The following is a 27,493-nucleotide window of genomic DNA, read 5'->3' on the forward strand; positions in this document are numbered from 1 at the left end:
CATTAGCCATTGTTTTAAATTTAATTAGAAGTTTCCTTTTTTTAAAAAAATATTTTAAAGATGTCTAAGCTGACGTCACTTCACTTACCTGCCCAGTGGCAATCCATTAATGATCAATCAAATAGCAAGCGATAGAAATACGTTCCTATTGGAATGGTAATAAATATCACCCAATGGTGAAAACGGCTAGTTTCCATTCTCAACACATTGCAGCAATTCATTGATTTATTCCACTCTAGGATGTAGTTCAGCATCTTGTTTGGACATGTCTATTCGCTAACATCAACAGGAATAAGGTTTGAGCTAAAAATGAAAATTTATGGAGACTTAACAATTCATTTAGGAGGAGCATTAAAAATTGTTATACTTTTATTCGCGCTAATGATGCTTAATTAATATTGGTAATGTGTATTAATTGAATAAAAAAAATAACCATCTTAATAACTTTTGATCTAATGATCGGATCTGCACGTTCTTAATGGTTCGTGGAGGTGACTCTAAATATGCTAGTTAATTAATGCAGGCGATGTATTACGAAATAAGACACAAAAAGTACTTTTTCTGAATAAACATTTTTCAGACGGATTAAGATTTTTGACTATCAAAATATGGTCCTAAAAGTTTGGTGAGGAGAGCTGTCTAAAATTTGGACCCCTTGATTTTACTTTTACGTTTTGCTAATTTCTGCACTCAATATAAAATTCGTTTAACCAAAGATAATTCCGTGCGAAAAATAGGTTTTAGTAAATATTTATTATTTTAGTCGAAAAAATTTTGAATTGACAGGTATACAATTTTTTGCATTATTTTAAAATATGCAATTTTAAATGACAAAATTTGAGCGATATCTGTCGATTAGTTCCTAAGAAAACGAATTTTGAAATTCGATTTCTCAGGAATTATTCTACTGGTTTTGCTTAAATTTTGTATTTTACAATGTAAAATTACATTCTTTAGCATGATGCAAACATTTTTTACCTTCCAATTCATACTTTTTTCGTCTGTTATTAAATAAAATATTGACTATAAAAAAAAATTGCCTGGCATTTTCTTTAAATAAACGAATTTTATAATTGTGTTCAAAAAATTTTTAATTCACTTAAAAAGCTCCAGGTATAGAGAAATATACAAAAAATAAAATTAACGGTCCAAACTTTCAGGACCATAATTCCTAGATTGCAGCTATCCCCTATATTTTGGGGGTCAGAAATCTTAATCTGTCGAAAAATAGGTATGTTTATTCAGAGAAAGTACGTTTTTGTGTCAGATTTCGTAGCTTAAAATATCGACTGCACTAATTAAATTACATAATTATGGTCACTCTCCTGAACCTTCAAGATTGAGCCCTAGAATGCAAAGATCCGTTCATTAAATTGAAAGTTTTTCAGCGTGGTCCGTTTTTTATTTTGCGCACTGTACTAAAAAGCAAACTTAATGGCGAAAAGATACTCATTCGTTTTAGGGAACCGTAAAAAACCGCCATATTATTGACGCTAATATTTGTAGTGTACGTTAATTGAAATTAAAAATAATAATTTAGGTACTAAAAAGCTAATACATAACTTAAGGAGCAAAAAGGTACTTCATTTAGGGCCTAGGTTCCCAATGTGAGAGCTGCCTCCCCCCACTGGGCGGGGACTTAGGGCGTTAGGATTTTTCTGGAGAATTCGTACAACTAACAGAAGAAAATTATTTTAAAAAATTGAGTACACAATTAAATTATTTTTTTTTCAAAAAATTATTATATTCAAAAACTAATATATAAACACAGCATACATTAAATATTGTATAAGCAATTATTAATTTAGACATTTGTTGAGAAAAGAATTAACAACTAATTATGATAAAAAGTACACTTTGTTTGCTATTCTACACAAAAAAAAAAACGTTAGATAGTGCGAATTTTCAAGCAGTTGTTAGTTAAACAGGTTTAAATACTCTTCGACAACTAAAGAATGTATAACAACAACAATACAGATTTTTAAGTCGCGGTGACTCAGAGGATAGACCTCTCGCCTCTCTATGAGGTAATCCGGGTTCGAATCACAGCGATGGCTGGTAGATACAAATTCCACCTCACACCTACCACCACAGTGCTGGCGTAAAATATCTTCAATATACCGGTTATGGGTTTGAGTCCCCTTGCCGTCAGGCAAACCGTTGGAAGCTTTCGTGGTTTTCTTCTCCGTGTAACGCAAATGGAGTCAGTTCCATCATAAGTCCGAAAGCAAATACCTTCCGATACTTGAGCCAGACGTTTCCTTGACTTCAGAATTTTATTCAAAATACAAAGTTATGGAATTAAAAATCAGTAGTCGTAAACTCAAAATCGGGTCGACTATTCAACGATAGTTACATAATAAAATAAAACCAATTGAGTTTATCGATGCGATGCGTTAAGCTTGGTGCTTTTGCCAAACTTTGTATCTTTACGATAGAATTTTTCTAAATTTGATGAAATGTTCGTTCGGAGCATTCCTTAGGAAACTGTTTCGTCAAAAATGACGACAATTTCGTGAATATCTAGCATTCATTTATAACAGTATGAGCATTAAAAACTGAATAGAGAAAAATAGTGTTCAGAAAATACACAAAATAGAGCAAGTGTCAGTGAAATGTAAGATAGTGATCACATCAAAAACACAAATACATCTAAATTAACACCCTATTTCTATAGCAGCAGAAATGTAGAAATTAGCAAGTTACCTTTTGAATGCGGATAACATCTAGCTATCTAAACTGTTTGGCATCAACTTAAGCATGCAGTGTTATTGTAGATGGAGCATGAAATGTTGTGTAAACACTGCAAGAAATTTACAGAAAAAAACCTGTCAGCAGGTGTACCAATAAAAAAGCGTTTATATAACAGAAAACTGTTATTTAAAAACTGAAGCATGTTTCTTAAGCAGATATGTAATACTGTTATCAAATACATAAGAATACTATTCATCAAATAAAATGTATCTCGTTACATATTTTTGAATAACTCGAAAGTACATGCTGATGTAAAATGACATTTAAAAAACTTTAAGCTCGATTTTTAATTTTCTGAAGAAATATATTTAGTTTTTGAATAACAAACAAAATTGCAAAGTTGAAAACTATATGAGCGTGATAGTTTTAACTTAAATGCATTGTTCAAAAACAAATGTTTCACAAAATTTATGCATAAACAAAAAACTTTTTGCATTTAAATTTGTTTTCCTACGCTAAAAGAATTTTTATTCCAAAAGCATCATGCTTTTATTTTTAGATAAGCTACTTATATTTTCTAGAAAAACATAAGCTTTCTCGAAAATAAATGAAATGTTGTTGGAGAAAATACATTATTTTGCTTTGCATAGTTTATATCGTATTTTTCTTTTAAAAAATTTTTTTTTCTTCCTTTAACTGCTCGAAGGCAATTGAAAAGTGAATATAAAAACGTTTTTATTTCCATTTGTTCTTACATTGAATTTCTTACAATATTAAATCATATTTATATTCGATTCAATTCTCAAAATACATTAAAAACAACTTATTTTGGGGAAATGAATTTAAACTCAAAAAAGAAAAAGTAAATACGAAAAATAAATATTGTTTCAACTGATTCTCGAATTCTACGATAAAAAATGAATACAAATACGGAAAATTAATTTTTTTTTCTTTCAAAGATTTCTCCCGTTGCCACTAAAACTCATAATACTTTTGCGAAACCATAAATAAATAGGGTAAAAAAATCGTTTGCAGAAACGGAAAAAAATTACATTTGATGAAGGTTATTTAAATAAATGAAGAGAGCTTTTCGAATAAGAATAACTGACTGAATAATATATTTACCTTCAAGAAAGTATTAATCATTTCGAAGTTAAAAAATGATGTTTGACAAACGATTTTTTTCACTCAAATTTAACGTCTTGTAATGCAAATTATTTCCATTTTCGGCTATGATATGAAAAAGAAACTATTTTAATATTATACGTTTGTCATTTTTGTTTCACCTTTAAATGTCTACACAATCGTAATGACAAATGAGAGCAGATATCCACCCACATTTGAATAGCAATTACATTTTACGTCAGTTCTGTCATCTTCAATCTTTTACTTAGACGTAATAAAGGATAAAGAAAGAAAAAATGTTGAATTATTTCTAACTTTCTCTATTTTGTTTATTTAATTAGAGAAATAATAAACAAATCAACTCAGCTTTTTATAGTAAAGTATGTGTAAATGGAAATAGAGGAAGAAAAAAGCCTTTTTCCCCCCTAGATAGTATAGAAGAAAGAGTGAAATTGACATTAAACTAAGATTTTTTTTCTATTTCGTTAGCGTATCGTTTTTAGTTTTGAAAAAAAATATATCTTCTTGAAAGCTTTCAAAAATGTTTCGTTTTTTAATACTCTTAAGTTTTGTAAATTATGTGCCTGTAAAAGATGTTAACTAATAATTTTAGAACATACATGCAGTACAGCAAAATGAAGATGTATTATAAATTACTCGATTGAAAACTTTGTGTAAGAGTTGAATAAAAAGTATTTGGTGCGTAATAAAGTAAAGTAAAGTTATTTGTGTNTATACAATTAAGCGAGGAATAACCAACAATTTAACTTTTTAAATTTAGAGTCTATATATTGAGTAAAGTGAAGACATACATTAAAATTTGTCCTTTTTAAAGACTTGACAGTAAAAAATAATTTCCTATACTTAATACAGGAGTTTATGTTCTAAACATTCAATTCTTCTTGAACACCAAAATTTGAAAGTTTTCAGTAATTGTTTAGCATATGTCCTTCAATTAAGTTCCTTAAGTAATAGTTATATAATAAGAAAAAATTAAAAAAAGTAACACTTTCATTAAAAAAAAAAAAAAAAAAACTCCTTATCCATCGAGTTAGATTTTACGTGTTAAATAATAAAAGGCAACATTAATTCAAAAACAATAACTTAAAAAAAAACAATAAAAATAATTTATAAACAATACCTTAACAGTAAGAATGATTCGATAACAATAATTTAACAATATTGACGACAAATAATAGCAAATCCTATAAAAACAATAAACTTTATTCGCAGCCTCATAGAGAAAATCACTGGAGCAACTAAAATGTTCAATGTAAACAATATATAAATGGTTTTTATGAGTGATTTGTTGACTGCGATATAATAAGATTCTAAAATATTTCAGATTTTTATAATTTAGCATGAATGAGTAGTTACGTCTCAAGAAAGTCAAATCAATGTATTCCTTTTTATCTCAGTCAAGATATAACATTATTTTAAAACTTTATTGGGCGATTATAATAAAACTGATTCGCTTTTTATTTGGGAATAATCAATACAAAATAAGCATCGTAGCATTTGTGTAGAATTTAAAACAAACGTCTAAAATTGAGAATTATCGTTAATTGAACTTATGATATTTTTTTAAATTTTGAATGTATACTGTTCGGTTATACTGTGCTGTTATTAAAAAAAGTTAGCGATTTCTTAATGTCATGCATCTAAAAATTAAAATTTTTGTTGAAAAATTTCAGTCAGAAATAGTTCTAAAACAAAAAATTTAAGATGACTTTTCGAGCATTTTAGGAGGATAAAAATTCTTAAATGTTAATTAGTTAGAACGAAATCGTGTAGAGTTCTTGTAATATTTTATCAGAAATGGAATGTTAAATAGATGAAAGTGATAAAGAGAATGAAGAAAGAGAAAAAAATATGTTTTTTTTAAACAATAACCATTAATTTTAAATACGCATAAGGGTCAGAATGGAAAATGAAACATAAAATTTAAAATGGAAGAACATTAGAGATGTTCTTGGAATTAATATTATGGAAGAACACTTCTATTTCCATGAATTATTTTTTCCCCGTTTTAAAAATTTTAACGAATCCAATAAATACGAGATACTTTTTAATGACATGAAATAATTGTAAAAATATTTTTATATAAAATCACTTGCAAAAAACAATACATAAATAAAAGGAACAGACTTTTAAAATTCGTTGTTCTGAAGAGAATAATTACATCAACTTTGTATTTTCTTTAACTCTTTGAAAATGAAGAAATTGTATTAACAAGGAATCGGAAATTTAAAAAAAAAGGGGAGAGAAAATTTCTTTAACAGACAGAACACGAAAAAAATATCTCCGCTTCAATAATTTTGAATAGAAAATCTTTTAAATGTCGCCATTTTTCCTTTGCTAATGATTTGTTTAATTACATACTCGCATTAGAAGACGAGCATTTTGTTTCGAATAAATGCCAATAAGAAGTTAGACTGTTATTAAAGAACTGTTATTAAACATAGTAGCACGGGTAGGGATGATTATTGAAGGTATTTTAATTACTTTCAAAATTGGAGAGAAGTTTTGTAACGACTTTTGGAAGGAAAATTAATTGTCGTTTGCTTCGTAAAATGACAATTAATCGTTGATCCGTAGTTTCATTTACGGGGGAGCGAAAATTTTTAATAATTTATCTAGACATTTTAATTACGATGTCAGAGAAGTAATTATTTTACTTATACAGAAAAAGAGAAAAATCCATTTCATTTGTTGTTGATGATGATGGTTGGTGAGGATTTCGATTCGTTCTTTTGAAAAACTAATTTCATTTATTTGAAAATTAAAAACTCTCGTGAAATGAAAGTAAAATATATGTTAAAGGGAAGATATTTCTTTTTATTCATATATGGTAATGAGTGAAATTATTAAAACATAGGTTAACTTTTCGAAATAAACGACGAAGCTTTTTAAAATTTAAATATGACAGCTTTTGAATTAAGCAAAAAAATAAAAGGTAAAATAAATAAATTTGGAGTTTAAGAAAAAACAGCATTTAATTAAAATATTTATTTACCAGAGTATAGAGAATTGGTTTTTGAAGGTTAAAGAGCTAATAAAATAATAAATATGAAATTTTATAATTATAAATCTGAAATTCTTTACTTCAATGTTTCACTTATGAAAGTTATTCCTTTATACATTATCAAATGTCAAAAATTTGAAGTACACACAAACTCAAAGCGTATGAATAACGTATTTTTTTAATCAATTTACAGATGGAATTGATCAATAGCAAATTTCCCATCATTATTGCAATCACTCCTATCATTAATAGTTATCCTATGTTACTAAAATTTTGATTATTACTAATATATTTAATTAATAATTAACATATTAAATAATCTACATAATTTAAAAGCAATGGAAATTTTATCATTCAAATGTATAATAATAATTCAGTATACTAATAGAAAATTAAAATGTTCGTCCGATTGTAAAAAAATGGGAAATATAGAATAATAAATTTTCTTAAGCAGACAAAGATTTTACCAACTTTGTTTGAAAAAAAAATTTTTGATATAGCTGTAGTTTATTTTTTTCTTCCTTTGCTACATTAAAAACATAGATTTACTGACTGTGATTTATACTTTTTCAAAGTGAAAAATAAAAAAAACAAAAATTTTAATTTCCTTGTATGTATGTCTCTATTATAGCCCTGAAATTATTGCACATCATTTCAGAAAAAATATTGCACATCATTTCAGAAAAAATATTGCTTGCTTTTCAGCTATAGCTTGCATTGCTATAGAAAAATCGCTTGCTTTTTTATAACTTTCAAAATTTCGCTTAAACTGTTGTATTGAAGCGATCTCAGAAATATTTATAACAAGATTCGCTTACGAACGATTTCTGTATTTAAAACAAAAAATTAAAGAGGCGTATCGTTTAATAATTTATATAAAATAGTGATATTTTTCAAATTTTACAATTGCATTTTCCACTAAAAATATTTTAAAATAACTTATGAAATCAAAAGGCTCAAGCTCAAAGCTCACCTTAGCCGAAATAAAACAAGATAAAAATTACAAAAATATACAACGAATTTATAGTTAAAAGTCAAATTCTCTGTATGCACAATTGTGCTGCTAACTTGAAAAGAATTTAATTTAAAATTAATGTAATAATATAAATATTCTTGAAAACTAAAACAACGTTTTGCCGTACAATAAATGTCGTACTAATACGGTACAGATTGCCATACAATACGTACTTATACAATTAAGCGAGGAATAACCAACCATTTTTTTTAAATATACTATAATTTAAAATATTTGGAAAAAAAATAGTTACATAATTTTAAATATTACTAAGTTTGTTTGTTTTTTTAAATTATTAGAAAAAAAATTTAATTCATAAATTCTGAAGAATTAAAGGTGATTTAAAAACAAATATGAAGAGAGATTCATATGCATTTACTTAGAAAATGGTTGATTTGTTCGAAAATCAGAAAATTCAGTTCGCACTAGCTATGAGATGGCTTCAGCAAAGAATCTATATTCTTTGGCTTCAACCCCGGCCCACTGCGGGCTCGTTTAGTGTAAAAAAAATTTCGGGCTCAGACCAATGAGAAAATTTTCATAAACTTTCTTCCTACTCTTATACAAACGCTAGGTACAATTATTAAATTATTAGTAATTAAAAATCATTAGTAAAAAATTATTAGTAATTAAAAATCATTAGTAAAAAATTATTAGTAATTAAAAATCATTAGTAAAAAATTATTAGTAATTAAAAATGCGAAATTTATTAATTGCGTGATAAAAAGGTTTAATTGACTAATTTTCTTGTTTATAGGCATCGAAGGCCTAAAAGCGAGACCGCAAAATTTGGCCGCTATCAGACATACATCTCGACTAGTCTTAGGCTCTAAGTCTAAGAAATACTATGAAACTCGGACTCGGATTAAAATTCATCGGGCTCGGACCTCCAAAAACGAGCCCCAACTTATCTCAACTTAACACTATATTTTAACACAAAAATTTAATTCTTAACGCATCGTTTATTTTATCCAAACTCATATGCATAAACATCATCACGAAAAGAAAGAAGAAAAAAATTAATTCATTCGCTACATAAAAAATTACGTGACTTTCAGATAAATATTGCGTATGCCTTTACTCGTTCAAATGCATAAAACGGAAATTATTGCATTTGTTTCTAAACAACGGGCTATTATTTAACATTAATGAAGTAGTTCTTGTTTTAACGGTTACATTTGTAGATGATATTTTACCATGATATGTTGCTGCTTGATTTCACGGTCGTAATATAATCATTTTGAAAATATTTCCGTTCTTTTTTTGTCTATTTTTTTTACCGTCGCCCATTGTGACAAAAGCTATAATGATAGCAAGGTCACTTTGGTGTGAAAATGTTTGGAACACCAACTGGAAGAAAAAGAGCCCCAAGGCTGCAGAAATTCTTATGTACATATAATTTTACCTTTGACTGTTTTTGACGACTAGTGGATTGCATGAGCTACAAGGGACAAATATCGTTAGGTAAGTCAGAAAAATCATCTTTGCTTGTAAATCTGTTAACAACTAAAATTAAAGTATAAAATACTCCGCATTCATATTTTAAATAAGAAATACGTTAAGAAATAATTTATTATGAGTATAAATAACTTTTGTAGAATAATTTGCTATCCAGTAAATGTGTAATAATTATTCTAAATATTCCAAAATAAATGGTTGAAATAGGAAAATAGAAAAAAAAATGATTTTAAAACTAACCTCTATCAATTAGTTTGCCGTAAAAATGGTATTCTTTTCTTCACTTTAAACTATTGATTTAAATTCAATTGATGCATATAAAAAGTCTTCTTTGCTAACAATTTATTCCATTTATGTGGAATAAATTGTCATATAATTATTCATATAATTCGTAAATTGTTCAAAAATTTAAGAATTGTTTTTGATTTATTCCATATTTTTTTCGACTGATTTGTATTTCTGTTCAAAATGTGGGGTAGCCGCAATCTGAGAAATCTGCTTACAATAGTTTTGGTCAGGAAGCGGTCGAAAGTTTGAACTTACTTTTGGACTTAACTTTTTCGCCATATCTAACTTTTGAAGTAAATCGAAAATTGTTGTTTACCCAATGCAGAATTATTGAAAACAATATCCATGCAGAATTATTGAAAACAATAGTTATTGTTTTTTAATAATAGTCAAAAATATTTTGAATTATAGAGTCGAAACCTTTTTAAATCATTTTAAAGGTCATTTAAAAGAACATCATTTAAACAAGATAGGTCAAATTTCCGAGAAATCTAATTTTAAAAGCGATTTTTTTTTTCAATTCGAATAAACTACTCGATCGATTTCATTAAAATTTTGTATTTTGCCATAGGAAATTATATTTTGTGAAATAATGAAGAAAAAATCGTTTACCTTAGAATTCAAAATATTTTTGACTATTCTTTAAAAAAAAAATAATAATAAATAATTATAGAAAATAATTTTCTTCATTAAATTATCTTTTCGATTCGCTCAAAAAATACTCAAGATATGGCGAAAAATTAAAATCTAAAAGTAAGTTCAAACTTGTGATCGCTTTCCTGACCAAACTATTGGAACTAAATTTCCCACATAGCGGAAAATATGGTCTTAATAGCAAGGCCGCTATGTTTTGATGGTCAGTGATCCAAATCCGTCGAAAAAACGTATGCTTTTGTAGAAAAATTATTCTTTTTATGTCTGATTCTGTGATTTAAAGATTCAGTTCCCGTGAATGAAGGTCTGTTCATTAGATCAAAAGTTATTCAGAGTATTTCGTTACTATGCTTTATTTGTTAATTTATTCTGTGAACTGTATGACTTAGGTATGTCTCACTGAAATAAAGTTTTGTTGATTTTGTGTTGTAAATATACACAAAAAACACAATATGTGCAAAACATGCATGTTGCGAAAGTATATGTACACATACAATAACATATTTACAAGGAGTAACTTCCCCCCCCCCCACCTAGACAGGAAAAAAATAATATTAAGAAAGATAAGAAAATATACAGCCACTTCTGCTTATTGTCAATATATCCGTCGCATTAATATATGAAGGAAATAAAAATTGTTGGTTACTAATTCCTAATCCCCTAAGGACTGTAGTATTTTAATAGCCCCACATTTTAATGATTTGCTCATTTAATTGTGCTAAAGACTATAGACTGAAACTGTTCGCTATTATCATATAAAGCTCTAATGAGTCTACTGAATATGATATACAGCTTCGAATTTTCTTGGGGAATAATAGTAGCTTTTTATTAACATCGCACTAGAGCTGCATAATGGGCCATTGGCGACAGTTTGAGAGACATCCCTAAAGATGATTCAAAGACAGACCTTTACAATTTCGATCATTTGCCGAACTGATGACGCGGAAGTCGAGCACTAGTAGTTTAACGAGGACCGATTACGTTAAGTTTACCACCATGGCCAAAGCCTTCCTGCTACCTTCCAATAAGTCAAGTTGACTTTAAAAGTGTTAGAGGGACACACCTTATAAGGAAATTTAATCCTTGATTTATTTATTTTGTTTATAATGTAATATCTATTTTTAGGGAGTCTTTAAAAGATAATATCTACTTGGTAAAGCCTTCGTAGGTAGTATGTCATTGTCTTTAATTCTCATCGTTGTTTTCGTGAAATACATCTTAGCAGGTAAGCTTGTTCTTTAATCTTTAAGCTAATTTGATGAAAATGTTTTCTTAAAACTCCTAAAAGTAACTGCATTGCAAAGATTTTTAAAATAATAGACGTAATAGCCATGATTTACATTCGTGACTTATGTTAAAGAAAATTCAAGGATGAATATGTAGGGGATGTAACAAAAAAGTAGAATCTTTTTAATTCGGACATGGATAATTCGTAATGCTGGGTAACTTATACTATTGTTACTAATCCGAACGTTTGACCAATTTTTTGGTTAATTTGGTAAATTACACCGGAAAAAAAACTTTTTATAAGCATGAAAAGTCCTTTTTTCAACCAATTTATTCGAAGCTACATATGAAAAATTGATAATATTTTTCATAATATTCATTATTGATTTTATGCGTTCTTCATATACATTCTTCTTTTTTTTACTGCCCCTTATACGCCTTCATTAGTGCTTATTTTTTAAATTTTGTTAATTCGAACTTTTGTCCCTTCCCCTTTGAGTTTGAAATAAAAAGAGTACTGTAGCAGTAACGTATGTATAATTTATTAACTAATTCTTACAACTACCGATTTGCTTTTTAAATAAGTCTATCTTCTTCACGCCAGTTGGCACATAGGGCCTCAATTCTCTTTTTCCTAGCACACTTGTCCTGAACCAGTCTTCTTGTCTTTTCCCATTGCAAAGTCTTGGTGCATTTATCATTGCCAAGTAAATCTCGACCTTCCTCTTTTACGTTTTCCATCGGGTGCTCAAGTAAGTGCGATATTAGCAAGACTTTCTTGTTTTAGACGAAGAGTATGTCCTGTTCTTTTCAAAGTTTTCCTGATGAATGGGTGATAATTTTGTCTCTTTAATCTTTATTTGAGATATAATTAGTTTGAAATTGTTTTAGGTCATGGTACTTATCTACTAAAGATGCCCTCCGTCATTTATTCAAACCTCCACTTAGAATTCATTTAAAGTTAACATGTCTTATATGCTAGTGAATTGAAATTGAATAGTTGTAGTGGTAGCAACGCTACATGGCCAAAAAATTTTTTAAAAAATTCTTACGCAATTGGATATCTATACGAGATAAATATTACTTTTAGGAAAATAATTATAATACTCAAACTTAAAACACTAAGATATTCTTTTGGAACACTTGATTAATTTAATATATATATTTATATATTTCAATTTGGAGTACACAAAAAAAGTTTTACTCACAACTGTAAATTCGGTTAATTCAAAAACGACTTCCTTGAAACAAAAGAGATTAATAATTGTTTATTTTATTTAATGATAATCGAAATTGCTTTACTTTTAATTTATAAAAGCTTGCATTCGATTAGTATGAGTATTTTTAACAAAAAATTTACTTTTTTTACTAATTTGATCCTATAATATCAGAAAAATAAAACATATTAAAACTGAAATTAATTTCTTTTTATTAGAAATCTTAAAATTTGGTTTATTAGAAATCTTAATTAGGTTTCTTAAAATTTCTATTTAACTGAGACTATAATCCTTCATAGGGCTGATTTTTTCTGTAATGTTATGTTTAAATATTTTTGAGATGGAGATTCGTTAATGAAGAGAAATTCATTTAACTTATTACCTGAAATTAATTTGTTTTTTTTAAGACCAATTTTTATGGGAAGGTGGGGAATTTTTTAAATTTCACTTACTGTTAAGTATTGACTACACATTTGAACTTCCGTGCTTATAAATAACCGAATTTATAAATTTTGCTTTTGAAAATACAAATGAACTCGATGAGAAATTACCAAAAGAACTAAAGCATAAGCGCATGAGAAAATTACATCAATTTAAAGAATAATATTAACTTCTTTTCTTGACCCCATGCAACCTTTATTGTTACTCTCACATTTATGTAAACAACGTCCTTCATTAATATTTATGAAGTTATCAGCAGATAGCAGCTATAGGGCATAATTAACGGCCACGGGACATGAATATGACGAATGGCGACTGAAATATTGTCTTCCAGTCGCCACCCAATCGCCATTTTTTTTTGTTGATTCGTCGTATTATTACATATTTAATGAATATGATATTGTTATGAATAGTTTAGAATATTATAAAAATTATTTTATTTTACCTTTGTTTCACCGAAATAATTTTCCCTTTTTTAAAAAAAATTCTGATATTCATCATATTTTAAGAAATGCCTTAAATTTTTAACCAACACAAATTATATTTAAATTTTAATTAAGTACCAGCAGTTCATTTAATAGTTTAAAATTTTCATTTTTTGAAGAAGAAAAAAAGTAGTCACTGTTAAAAATTTTTCAACTGGCGTCTGGCCAGCAGCTAAATTTCATAATATTGCCCCAAAATAGCCGCACCAATTATCGGTCGGAAAAAAGCTTCCCATAGTATCAACATTAAAGAATTTATGAAATTGGTGGGAAGTTTATTTCCCATGGTCTTATAAACAGTTAAACGCAGGTCTTATAAACAGTTAAACGCAGGTCTTATAAACAGTTATAAACAATTAAACAGATAAAACAGTTAACAGCTAAACAGTTAAAGTTTGACCCATATTATTATCCATCTGAATATTTTGTTTTAGAAATAAAGCATACTGCAGGGGGTAATGATTATTGCATCATTGATGGCCGTCCATTCAGAAGTGGTGAACGCATCCCTCGAAACCACGTGTGTCACATATGCTTGTGTCATTTGGGAAAAGCTGAATGCTCTTGGATGAACTGTCCTCCTCCACCGGAAGGGTGCACAGAATTTTCAGTTTCCAACTACTGTAATCCTACACTATATATATGCTGTGAGTATTATTCAAAACACTTATAATCGAATGGGCGACAAAAAAATCCCAACACCAAGAAGGAGCTGTGCTAGATAAACTAAATTTGGTAGGCTAGTAGCACCACTGTGAACATGCAAATCAGGGTGGTTTTAAATGCGTGTTCTACAGTTCGTAAGCGTTATTTGTCGTTAAATTTTGACATAGTGAGTTGCTGTTAGTGAAGAATGCGTTTAAGAAAACGGAGAAGCCAATATCAACACCTCACTAACTTTGAACGCGATCGTGTAATAGGGCTGCGAGAACGTGGATTTTTTCCCCCGTGATATTGCAGAAAGACTGGAAATAAATGTATCCAATGTGCATGATTGTTGGCACCAGTGGTCAAGAGAAAGTACTGCTTCAAGAAGACCGGTTTCTGCAACACTACTCAGAGGGAAGATACGGCACATAATTGTGGTTCGCCGTACTGCGTTTGCTTTAGAAATTCTAGCTGCAATTAGACCTGCAGCGACACTAAGAAGTGTTACAAATCGGCTACTTCAAATACAGCTTCGATCTAAGCTCCCTGTAGCTGGCATTCCACTTTAAATCACTGCCGTTTAAGACGTGAATGATGTCGAATTATAACTCACTGAAGAAAGTTGGATCTGCCTTGGCGCCAGTGATAGCCGTATATTGGTTGGAAGAAGACCAGGAGAGCATCTACTACCGACCTGATTCTGACCTAGACACGCTGGACCTACAACTGGAGTTATGGTCTGGGAAGCAATTTCCTATGACAGCAGAAGCGCTCTCGTTGTTATTCCACTCATCTTGACTGCAAATTTACTTGGTGATTCAACCCGTTTCTTGTCATTCATGAGCAGCATTCAAGAGAATATTTTCCAACAGGATAACGCTCGCCCTCACACCGCTGTTGTAACCCAACATGCTCTACAAAATATCGACATGTTGTCTTGACCTGCTAGATCACCAGATCTTTCACTTATCGAGCACGTATGGAACAATATTGAACGACAACTAGGTCATCCACAACGAGCATTAGCTATCCTCGCATTGACTGATCAAGTGCAACAAGCATGGCACTCCATTCCACAACATGACACACGGCATCTGTATTACACAATTCATGCCCGTTTGTATGATTGCATTCAAAATTCTGGTGATTACACCGGGCTGGTGGTTATTAATGTACCAGTATTTCACATTTGACATCGTCTTTCTCTTAATTACAATAACCTGTGATCTTGAAACTTTAATCAATTAAATATGTTACCAGAAATTTCATTATTCAACAATAATTTTTTCTTGGTGTTGGGATATTTTTCCATCAGTGTATATACTTGTTTTAAGTGGTAAAAAAATTAAGTGGCGTCGGATTTTTTAACAAAAATATGTATCTCTACCCTAAATAGAAAGCCGGGATAACCTGAAAGATAGGACGTTTGGGCCAAGTTGTAAAGGTCTATCCCCACCTACTCCCCGTGTAGTAAATGGCGACTGGTGCACGTTAAATCTGTCGGGTCACAAATTCTCCATGTTGCCATATAAACGGGCTGTGGCGCATGTGTGTGATAACCTGTATTTAGTTATCAAGTTCAAATTTAAACTTTATAATAAAGTTTTTTTTCTGTATTTGGATTTGGCTTTTACTTAAAGGCTGTAATGACTTTCATACTTTTACGGCAAGAGTTAATAATTAATTCGACATTCTACTGATTTCATGCGGCAAAAGTTAATAATTAAATATAAACGGAAGAAGTTGTCAGCGAGTTGTTATTTGAATTCCTTCATATTCATGATCGACAAATTGTACCGATATTTCTACGCACATGGGGTACGATATGGCACGTTCGCGTATGAATGATCTGCGCAGTGCAGTTACAACAAAACAACCTCATTTTTTTACAGAGTTTGCCTATATCATACGTACATGAATGCGTTAGATGCTACGCTAAATCTCTCTAATAATCATATTATACCTATATTTTCAAATTTAAGTCATTGTAAAATTCTCTACGTGCAATCGCAGGGTCGGTCTGGCTCTTATTAAGGCCTTACCATAAACCAGTAGTTATTTTTCTTCAAAACAGGTAAAAACTTTTACTTGCCATTAACTGAAATAACAGAGCAGGCACAATTTGAGGAATACATCACGGCTTTGAGGGGCCAACTCAGAACATTACGTTCTTAAACGTGCGATATGACACGTGAAATGCTAATGCTAAGCCTCTTTAGCTTATCGTAGTTTCTGTAAATTGTCTACCAAGCTTCGTTCCCATCAGGGGTAAAATAAATAAATGCAGCTCTATCTTCCTCGTAGGACTATTATTTAAGCTGTAACTTATTCGAATTTTGGTAGGCCAACACCATGGATGTTGAAGGATGGTACTATATGATGATACTATAGTCTCCATGGCCAACACAGTCAAGTCTAAGATGCGTCATGTCACATTCTTCGCTCTTGGACTTGTATAAAGATTGCGTTGAGTAGACAAACGTTGTCATTTGAATGTTAATGATCAATTGGTGCATCCGTTAGTAAAAAGTTGCAGTTTTGTAATTGCTCACGTTTTTTTTATTATTATTAATTTAAACCATTACAAACTTTTCGTCAGAACAAGTATTAAATATAGGATTTAAAAATAAAAACTTATTAAAAAATTAATTACCAGAAAAATGGTTCTGTAGCCGAATACCTCATAAAGTCACGCTTAGGACTGGGCTATAAATCGATATATCGCGACATATCGATTTAACGCCTATATCGGCAAACCGATACAGCAACTTTCATTCCAANGCTATGCCTAGGCCCCACGAAAGGTATAATCCGGCTCTGGATGTATGAATGGGTTCGCCCTATAAACGCACTATGACGTATGTGTGTGATTACCTGTATTTAGTTATAAAGTTCAAATTTAAACTTTATAATAAAGTATTTTGTTTCCTGTACTTGGATTTGGCTTTTACTTAAAGGATGTAACGACTTTCATACTTTTACGGCAAGAGTTAATAATTAATTCGACATTCTACTAATTTCAGGCGGCAAAAGTTAATAATTAATTCTAAACAGAAGAAATTGTCAACGTCGAAACAGAACCAGATAATATTTGAATTCCTTCATATTCATGAACGACAAATTGTACCGATATTTTTACACAAGTTGCGTAAAGAGATTTGGCAATTTCACATAGCGTACGATATGGCACGTTCGCGTATGTGTGATCTGTGCAGTTTCAACAAAAAAAAATCTCATTTTTCTACAGAGTTTGCCGATATCATACGTACATGAATGCGTTAGGTACTACGAAAAAACGCTAAATCTCTCTAATAATCAAATTTAAGTCATTGTAAAATTCTCTAGGTGCAATCACAGGGTCAGCCTGGCTCTTATTAAGGCCTTAGCATAAACCAGCGGTTATTTTTCTTCAAAACTGGTAAAAACTTTCACTTGCCATTAACTGAAATTACAGAGCAGGCGCAATTTGAGGAATACATCACGGCTTTGAAGGGCTAACTCAGAGCATTACGTTCTTAAACGTGAGATATGATATATGAAATGCTAAACCTTTTAAGCTTAGAGTTCCTATAAATTGTCTGCCATGCTTCGTCCCATCAGGGGTAAAAGAAATAAATGCAGCTCTATCCTCCTCGTAGGACTATTATTTAAGCTAACTTATTCGAATTTTGGTAGACCAACACAGTCAATAAGTCTACGATACGATGCGTGATGTCACGTTCTTCGCGCTTTGGCTTGTATAAAGATTGTGTTGAGTAGACAATCGTTGTAATTTGAATGTTAATGTTCAATTGGTTCATGGTCTTATAAAAAGTTGCAGTTTTGTAATTGCTTACGTTTTTTTTAATTATTAATTTAAACCATTGCAAACTTTTTGTCAAGACAAGCGTAAAATATAGGATTTAAAAATAGAAACTTATTAAAAAATTAATTCCCAGAAATATGGTTCTGTAGCCGAAGACCTCATAAAGTCACGCTACATTTACGATATTATACTTTTCGAAGTCTGTTTATAATTATAATTATTTTACAGCAATACCTGAACATCTGAAGCATACAAGGGAACGAAGAAGCGCTGAAAATTTTTCTTCACATCCTGACAAGCTTTTAAAGCAATCGAATAAAAGAAAAAGGTCTCTAGGTGAGAATTTTTTTTTAAATTCTGAATCAGAATGATTTTTTATTTATTTATATATATACATACATATATTTTTTTTTGAGGAGAGACTGCATAATTCCAAAGAGACTTCCACAATGCTGGTATTCTCTGGCCTAGTAAAGAGTAATTTTTTCAGCACAAACTGATAAAAACTATCTATATTATAATAATTATCTATAACTGGTTAAGCAATTTTAGTTTCGTTGCAGCCACAAAAACTTTTAAATCTTCATTTTTTTTCCTTCTCTATATTATTACTGCGGTCGAAAAATACAGCTTCTTAGACAATATTTTTTTGAAATTGTAATTATATTTGTTTTCTTAGAATAAACATACCATAGCGGTCAGAATTTTGGACTTCTTAATATTAATTTCAATTTTTGCGGATTTCACCGGATTTCTGAATAAGCGAATTTAATATTTTTTGCATATAATTCCAAAAAAGACAAATTTTATAAACTTACAAGATATACAATTATCCACAGATAAATCCAAGTAGAGAAATTTTTTTAATTTAGAATGGACAAATAACTAGAAAATGTAAAAAGTTATGAAACTTTTTTTAAAAAATCGCCAATTCGGCGATATTTTTCTACCTAAATCAAAATTATGAAAACTAAAGCATTATTCCCATTTTTTGCAAATTTTCATGAGCCTCGATAATGCATTATTGGAGTAAGTTTTTAAATGTAAAAAAACTGGACTGCAAACGCTTTTCATTTTCGCAAAACTATGATAGCTTTTCTCCATATTGACGTTTTGCTCCATGTTCAGAATAAACATAGAGGGCGCTGGCTAAAGATTGGCTAAACTTGACCTAACAGTCATAAGTAACTGTTGAAAACTCACGTTAAACACAATTTAAACTCACGTTAAACACAATTTAATTGTGCTAAAAAAACACAATTTAAAAAATAGCATATTATTTGCAAAAAGTTTCATTTTCTGAGACTACAAAGCCTTCGAAACCTCCTCCAGTTATTTGAGCATTTTAGCCAGTCGTAGAGAACCTGAATTGGAAGAGGACTTGAACGCGGTCAAATTTTGTCCATAGATGTTGGAGTACTCTACACTGAAAACTGGCAATTCTCGCTTCCAAGACGCTACTCGAACAAGCTTTTTTTATCGTGTTAAAATGGATCAAAATTCAAATTATGTTTGACATAAAATAAGTGCTAGAAAGGTGATACTATTTTTCTATTATGAAGTTTTATTTTTAATATCTATCTTATTCTAAGGGCGATGCATAGAATTAAACATAAAACTTAAAATTATTACTTAAACAATAAAAAATAATAATTACTTAAACATTAAAACTTCAACATTCCAAATTTTCATTTATAATGAATGTTTATTGTCTACTGATTAAAACAACCATCATAGAGAGTTTTCTGACCTACTTATTTGGAAGGAAAAAAAAATCTGGGAATTCAAATCATATAAGAGAGATTAAAAATTATATGCTTCATTATTCTTTATGTTGACGTTTTCAAAAAAGATTTAAGTATTTTTAATGGAGCACAAAAGGGGAAAAAATTAAGAGTAATAAAAATGTATAGTGATTTAGTGATTGTATGATATTCGTATTCTTTTTAACAATGTACCACTTTTTTGAAAACTAGGGGGCGGTTTCAGAAAGAAATCATCATCAGGTTTAAAAAAATTTACATTCTAATAAGACAAATATCAAACTTTAATCCTATATTTTACCATCAGAAACTTCGCCCTTGCCGATGTACTAACTGTGGAAGGTTTTCGTGGTTTTTCTTTCCATGTAACGCAAATGCAGGTTAGTTCCATCAAATTCTCAACGAAGGCTACTTTGCCCCAATGCTTGATCCAAGAGTTCCCTTGTTTTCTGGATTGGGTTCAAAACTACAAGGATACGGAGTTGAGCATTTGTAGTCATAAACTCAGAATTAGGGCCGTTGTTATAAACCGGATATAAAAAACAAAAACTTCAAGAACCGCGGTGGCTCAGGGGATAGAGCGTGTGCCTCTGAGGTGACCCACGTTTGAATCCCAGCGTCTGGTGGTTGATACGAACTCTGCCCCCGTCTCGCATCGACCACAGAGTTGAAGGAAAAAAATCAGGCTAACCATAGGTGGGTTCCATCAAAAACTTTTCCACGAAGGCAAACTTCTCCCAATACTTGATCCTGGAGTTCCCCTGTATTCTGGATTGGGTTATTTCGAAATTTCCTTTTTTTCAAGAGTTATTGAAATTCAAGTGCTTATTTTTTTTTTTTAATTTTTTGCTTTAAATATTGACTTTTTACGCGTTGTAGAAAAATTTATCTCGTTCGAGATCTTTATTTTTTGAGTTTGCGCTTGTATTGATGTCAAAGGCAATAGAAGAAATGAGTAGATATATTAATAAAAAAAAGTGAGTTATTAGATATTTCTATATGTAAATCATAAAATTCAAATCGTCAAAATTTTTCAGATTATAAAATGTTGTATGATGCAAGGTTATCGTTATATATAGTTAAAGTTTAAAATTATTTTTCTTTTATAACTACTTATTAAGTCCCACAATCTGTATTCCTTAAATTAATTTTTTTTTCAAAGTGAGGAGATTATATTTAAGCTATATTTAAACTATATTATAAACTATATTATAACGATTATATTATAACTACGCAATCTTCTATCCCCTTCCTGTAACGCATATGCTGGTTATTCCATCAAAAAGACTTGCACAAAGGCTAGTTTGTACCAATGCTTGATCCAGGCGTTCCTTTGTCTTCTGGGTTGGATTTTGAAAATTATAGGACTATGAAGTTGAACATTGATAGCCGTAATATTGAAATTAGGTCGACTGTTCAACGCCGATTATAAAATTAAAATAAAATAACGAAAATTCAAAAATCTTCCACGAAGGTCAGTTTGTCCCAAGATGCTTGATCCAGGAGTTCCCTTGTCTTCTGGGTTGAGTTCGAAATTACACGGCTACGGAATCATTGTTATAAACTCAGAATTGGGTCGGTTGTTCAACGAAGGTTATAAAAAAAAATAAACTTAACGAATGTGTGGAAACTCTTACGTAGGAAATTAAATTACTATTGTTGTATTTAAACATTCCTAATATGAAAAAAAAGCATGCAATTTTACAAAGATTACAGAAAAAATTTCGATTGCTAATAATTGAAGTGCTTAATAACAGCATAAAAAGCATGCAAGACACTTAAAGTAAAATAAAGAAGTATTTAACTTTACACTTCATATATTTGCAAGAAAAATAATGGGTCTTAAAAATAATTTTGATTTTAGGAACTATCATGAGTAATAACAAATGAACTATATAAATTAAAATATATTTAAAAGAAAAAAACGATTTTGTATTTTTTCTTTGGAAAAAAATTCTATGTTCACTCTAATATGCATTCTTATTACACAAAACTGTAATTTAAGTTACTGAAGTTGTTTTGTTATGCGCCCGCATCCTATGTCTAGAGATTTTTTTTTCTTTCTTGGGAACCACATTTGGCGCACTTTTAATGGCACTGTTTTCGCCACATGCCGAAACCTCGTTAATAATCGAAAATCGTATTGCAGTGATATTTTAACAACACAAAACATGCATTTCATAATTTAAGAAAAAAAACTGCAAATCTTTATCAAATGTTATCTTATGGGTCGTTGGCGGGAAAAGGACAGTCGGTATGTGTCCTCCTTAATTGTTAGAATTCTCTTAAAAGACCACTCAATATTTCAGATGAGAAAAAAAAAATTCGCAAATTATCATCGATTTAAATTCCTTAACACGTTCATGCCGGGAAAAGTGAAAATACTGGTACGGGAAAAGAGAAAATACTGGTAGAAGAACTATTTCAATATTAGATAATATTCTTAACAATAACAATTCACTGTAAGGAAATTTATCACGGCAAAGAAGCAATTCAATATGAAAATTGCATCCGTTAAAAACAATTGGTAGTTATGAATTTTTATTATTCCCGAAAAAAAACAAAAAAATTAAATTTATTTGTTACCAGTTTTTACTCCGGTGTGCTGCCAAGATGAGACAATCTAGCGTGACCCACCGGNTAAACGCATTACGAATTAAGTCTCTTTTGATTTTTATTATTCCCGAAAAAAAATTACATTTATTTGTTACCAGTTTTTACTCCGGTGCGCTGCCAAGATGAGACTATCTAGCGTGACCCACCGGTGGGTCACCCCGTCGTGAACGTGTTAAAGTTTAAAGCAAGAAATTTATAAATAATATTTTTGAAGGTATATCGCACGCTTTTAAGTTCCTTTTTCTTCTTATGTGTGAAATTTAGAAAACTATCCTGACTGTGTAACTTAGTTTCGTCCCCCTCAAAAATTGGACCCATCCGAATCCCATGCCCGAAAGCAACAAGCTTATTACCTACAAATTTCATAAAAACATAGCAATATGTACACACAAGGCTATTTAACGTCGCTTAAGCAGGAATATCAAGAAAAAATATATAGAATAATAAACACATTGAAGTTACTCACTGATAAAACGTGTATCCTACTTATTTCCCTCAAAATAGTAATAAAAAATTGACACCGCAATCATTTTAAAACTTTTCACATGCAACAAATTTACTTTGAAGTAAACTTTCCCGAGCTCTATTCAAAACAACGCGCTTCTAAAAATGATAGTCTCCCTAAGTACTAGACAACAAATCGCAAAGGATAGGACGAAGATTCCACGCATCACTTAAAAATTAAATTAAAACACTCGTATCTCTTCAAAGTTGCTATGAAAATTCACTACTAATCAAAAACAACCGAGCAATTCCTTAACCTTAAAATAATAATAAACATTGAAGGTTTTCGTCGAAACCTTTGCTCATCCCACACTCCCGATCATTATATCACAATTTGTTTCTTGCACAAATACAATCGAAAATCCCGCAAAAGGATTATTTATCTGTACCAAATTATTAATACTTGGTTTAAATTAAAAACAAACTTAACTTAATACTAAAAGAACATAAACAAAAGTTAAACAGCAAACATTAGGGCACCAAAACGCCTTGAAGTAATATCGCTGAACTTCGATTAAAAAGATTATCTTAAATAATATTTTCGATAGAAATATTGTTCGTGGTAGATTGAAACATTAGTTTTACTATATTCAATAATTATTTTACCTTCATGTTCATTCTACAAAGAGCAAAATATATTAAAGTGTCTAACAATAAAAATAAATTCAGATAGCGAATAAGTCATCTATTGTTTGCAACAATTTTTATATTAACTATTACTATTATTTTATATTTACTATAACTATTATTACTATTCTTATTGCAAAAAAGCAATTAATAAAGTTTTTGCTTACCTTTGTTTTCTCAGAATATTAATTTCTTAGAACAAACGATTTGAACGTTATTTGAAGGGGGAGTTTCCAAATTAACTTTTTCAAAATTTTGATTAACAATAAGTTCCTTTTTGCGATAATGTATCGATAAATTATGCTCTTGGTGATCATCGGGAAAGGGTTGAAACTCGCGATGTCATCCAGCATAGAACTCCAGTTAAAATCTGGGTGCTCTAGCTAGTCGAAAAGTGGTTGGAAGTTTGGCCTGAGGGTAATCATGATATCAATTTCATATGTCGAAAATTCTGCTTGTAGTGGTTAAGGAACAATTGAAACTTACGTTGTTAATTGTGCATAGCTCCAAACGAGATTTGAGTGCTGTAGCTAGTCAGATAGTACAAGATTCAAGTACAAGATTCCATTTTCATACACACAAAAGCAGGATCATAAAAACTTAGTAATATTTTGACGAGTGAAACAGTAACGAATAATAATGATAATAGAATATTATTTTAAACTACAGTTCATTTTTTTTAATTCCAGGTGATTGTAATGTTCTTGGAGTACCATACAAAACTGGGGATTTGATGGGAGTAGCGAGCAGTTTTTGCATGGAATGTCGATGTGGGAAACAGAACATGTTTTGCAGTCCAAGGTGTTGCTTTCAATATGCGGATTTCAACGAGAATACAACTCTGAGAGAGCAACAGCAATATTTTCGTCCACAACCTCATCCTCTTCACTATCTCAAATAAATTGCTTGCAAAGCATCAAACTACTACATTTTTTTATGATACAAGTTTTGAAAGATATGAAAAACAACTTTTTTTCTGATAAAAAAGAATGTTCACTTTTATAGAAATTGATTGTAGTTTTCAATATTTTAAATAAATTTCTAGTCATTAGTCATTTTCTTTTGACTTTTTATATCAACCGTTTTGTTATCACCATCCTTAATATAAGGTAAGTGACTTAAATATAGGGTCCCCTAATTATTTTAACTGTTCTTATTTTCATTTCAGATAAAAATTTGGATATTGGTCGTTGTATTCTACTTGCAGAGAATAAGAGGAAAAAACATGAGATCTGAGTTTTGAACATCGGGCAGTTGCAATAATGGACAGGACCCATGTTGATAACTCGCCTCCCAATGATGCTCGCCTCCCAATGACCCTCATTCGAATCTCAGCGATGGCTGGTCTATCCGAATTTCACACCCGGTTCGCACCAATCACAGTGCTGGAATAAAATATCCTCAGTGGTAGACGGATCATGGGTAAGAGTCCCCTTGTCGCCAGAAGAAGCAGTGGGAGATTTTTGTGGTTTTTCTCTCCATGTAACGCAAATGCCGGTTAGTACCATGAAAAAAGTTTTCCACGAAGGCAAACTTCTCCCAATATTTGATCCAGGATTTGCCCTGTCTGGTAGACCGAGTTCAAAATTACAAGGCTACGGAGTTGAACATTGGTAATCTTAAACTCAAAATTGGGTCGGCTGTTTAACGACGGTGATGAAATTAAATAAAATAAGACCTAAAGTCAACTGGAAACTTTATTATAAGTCGTTATAAGATGGACTTGCAAAAATAAATTGTCTGAGTTGAATGAATAAGTTTTATTCGTTCAATCTTCATATACCTTTCTAATCTTAAAAATTAATTGATCTGATTAATCAATGGATGAATAAAATCATAAAATTACCCAACTCAATTTTTAAAAAAAATTCTGATCCTCGGGGAACGTATGTATCTTTTGCTAAACTCGAAGTTGAGTCCATATAGTGAACTATTGCTTGACCATGTCATTATCTCTTTGAGTTATATCAGATCCAATGAATCAGTAAGAGCCCACTAGGGCTGTTACTGAATCACAAGTACAAATCTAAGTCGTCCTAATCTAACCTTAAGCGAGTTGATCAAGAGACTTCATAACTGAATAGGCATCACGTTCATATTACTATTGTTAAGTGTTTCTGAAATTTACGCTACATGACTTTAAGTAGTTCTTGAAGGTTTTTGTATCATACACCAACACCATGAATAGACTACCAACACTACCTGTTTATTTCAGAGCATTATGTGGAAAAACAATTCTGTCCTGATAACATTGAAGGCCCAATCTCCTGCATAAAATACGGAAAACAAATTTCTTAACTCACATTAAAGTTTACTGCATTTTTTTTCTCGATTTGCATGTTAATCGCAATTTTAATCGAAAATAACTTCAAACTGGAGACAGGGCCAAAAACGTTTCAATATAAATTATTCTAATATCAGTTTTAATATAAATTTTTTTAATGCCATAAAAAAAAGGTGCATTCTTTCAGACAGATTCAGAAACGCTACATAAAACATTAAGAAAAAAGTTGGAATTTGGGCCTTTTAATTTGCACGTCTGAAGACAACTTTGAAACTATACAGTTATTTAGCAATTAAGGAGTCTAGATCACAAACAAAGTAAGTCCAGATGCAGAAGTCCCGCAGTGGACTGATCGTTAAGACACGGTTCCCATTAGATCACCGAAGTCAAGCATCACTGGCTACGGTCAGTGTGCGNAGAGAGCAACAGCAATATTTTCGTCCACAACCTCATCCTCTTCATTATCTCAAATAAATTGCTTGCAAAACATCAAAACTACAGATTCTATGATACAAGTTTTGAAAGATGTGAAAAACAACTTTTTTTCTGATAGAAAAGAATTTTTATTCTTATAGAAATTGATTGTAGTTTTCAATAATTTGAATAAATTTCTAGTCATTAGTCATTTTCGTTTGACTTTTTATACCAACCGTTTTGTAATCACCATCCTTAATATAAAGTAAGTGACTAAAATATAGGGTCCCCAAGTTGGTCGTAAATATGTGATTAAACTGGAATTCGTAACTGCTAGCTCAAACATTACAAATTAATGCCATTCAATCAGGAAAATCACATCAAAAATTAAACATATACAAGTCAAAGGTAGACAGGTACTTTATGTCACACTAGAGTTGCACAATCGGCCATTGGTGGCGGTCTGGGAAACATTTCTGAGGATGATCTGAAGGCATGCCAACACAATCCTCTGCCCGCTACAGCTTTGGTAGCCCGACGTGAAGTCGAGCACTTTACGATAGAATAGTTTAACGAAGAAGTCAAAGTATTAAATCGTTAGAGTTGAATCAATGAGTTTGATTCTTTCAATCTTCATATACCTTTCTAATCTTAAAAATTAATTGATCTGATTAATCAATGGATGAATAAAATCATAAAATTACTCTATTCAATTTTCTAAAAAAAGAAAAAAAAATCGGACACTCGGGAACGTATGTACCTTTTGCCAAACACTTAGTTGAGTCCATATAGTGAACTATTGCTTAGCCATTTTTTTATCTTATCGCTTTGAGTCATATCAGATCCAATGAATCATTTATGCTACATGACTTTAAATTAATCAAGTGTTTGTAAGTAGTTCTTGCAGGTGTTTGTATCATACACCAACACCATGAATAGAACACTCTACCTGTTTATTTCAGAGCATTGTGTGGAAGGACAATTCTGTCCTGATAACATTGATGGCCCTATCTCCGAAGAACAAAATTCTGCATAAAATACTGTAAACAAATTTCAGAACTCACATCAAAGTTTATTATATCTTTTTTTGTGTGTGTGTGTGCGTGTGTGTGTATGTTACTCGCAATTTCAATCAAAAATTACTTCAAACTAGGTAGGGTCAAAAACTTTCAATATAAATTATTTTAAGATAAAAAAAAATTT

At 30.6% G+C, this 27,493-nt stretch overlaps 1 protein-coding gene and 1 long non-coding RNA gene across 4 annotated transcripts; one reads left to right on the forward strand and one right to left on the reverse strand.

Annotated features, from left to right (window-relative positions):
• On the reverse strand, positions 1-26,566 carry LOC110282530 (uncharacterized). 3 transcript variants are annotated; one of them, XR_011636589.1, is made up of 4 exons: positions 26,325-26,566; positions 24,079-24,467; positions 2,707-2,803; positions 1-303 (listed from the first exon to the last, which is right to left on the reverse strand). It is a non-coding gene; the product is annotated as an uncharacterized lncRNA (long non-coding RNA). The 3 variants fall into 3 exon arrangements; XR_006225178.2 differs by lacking the exons at positions 24,079-24,467; positions 26,325-26,566 and adding an exon at positions 22,928-23,422 and having other exon boundaries at positions 4-303; XR_011636590.1 differs by lacking the exons at positions 24,079-24,467; positions 26,325-26,566 and adding an exon at positions 3,820-3,968 and having other exon boundaries at positions 4-303.
• Positions 9,046-24,651, forward strand: LOC107450584 (uncharacterized). Its single transcript, XM_043042487.2, has 5 exons — positions 9,046-9,323; positions 11,385-11,484; positions 14,064-14,276; positions 18,311-18,418; positions 24,282-24,651. The coding sequence occupies exons 2-5, from the start codon at positions 11,433-11,435 to the stop codon at positions 24,491-24,493; spliced, it is 585 nt and encodes a 194-aa protein (XP_042898421.1). The 5' UTR covers positions 9,046-9,323; positions 11,385-11,432; the 3' UTR covers positions 24,494-24,651.
• Positions 26,567-27,493: the final 927 nt, after the last annotated feature.

Source organism: Parasteatoda tepidariorum, chromosome 4, assembly GCF_043381705.1.
Source record: "Parasteatoda tepidariorum isolate YZ-2023 chromosome 4, CAS_Ptep_4.0, whole genome shotgun sequence".
Lineage (NCBI taxonomy): Eukaryota > Metazoa > Arthropoda > Arachnida > Araneae > Theridiidae > Parasteatoda > Parasteatoda tepidariorum.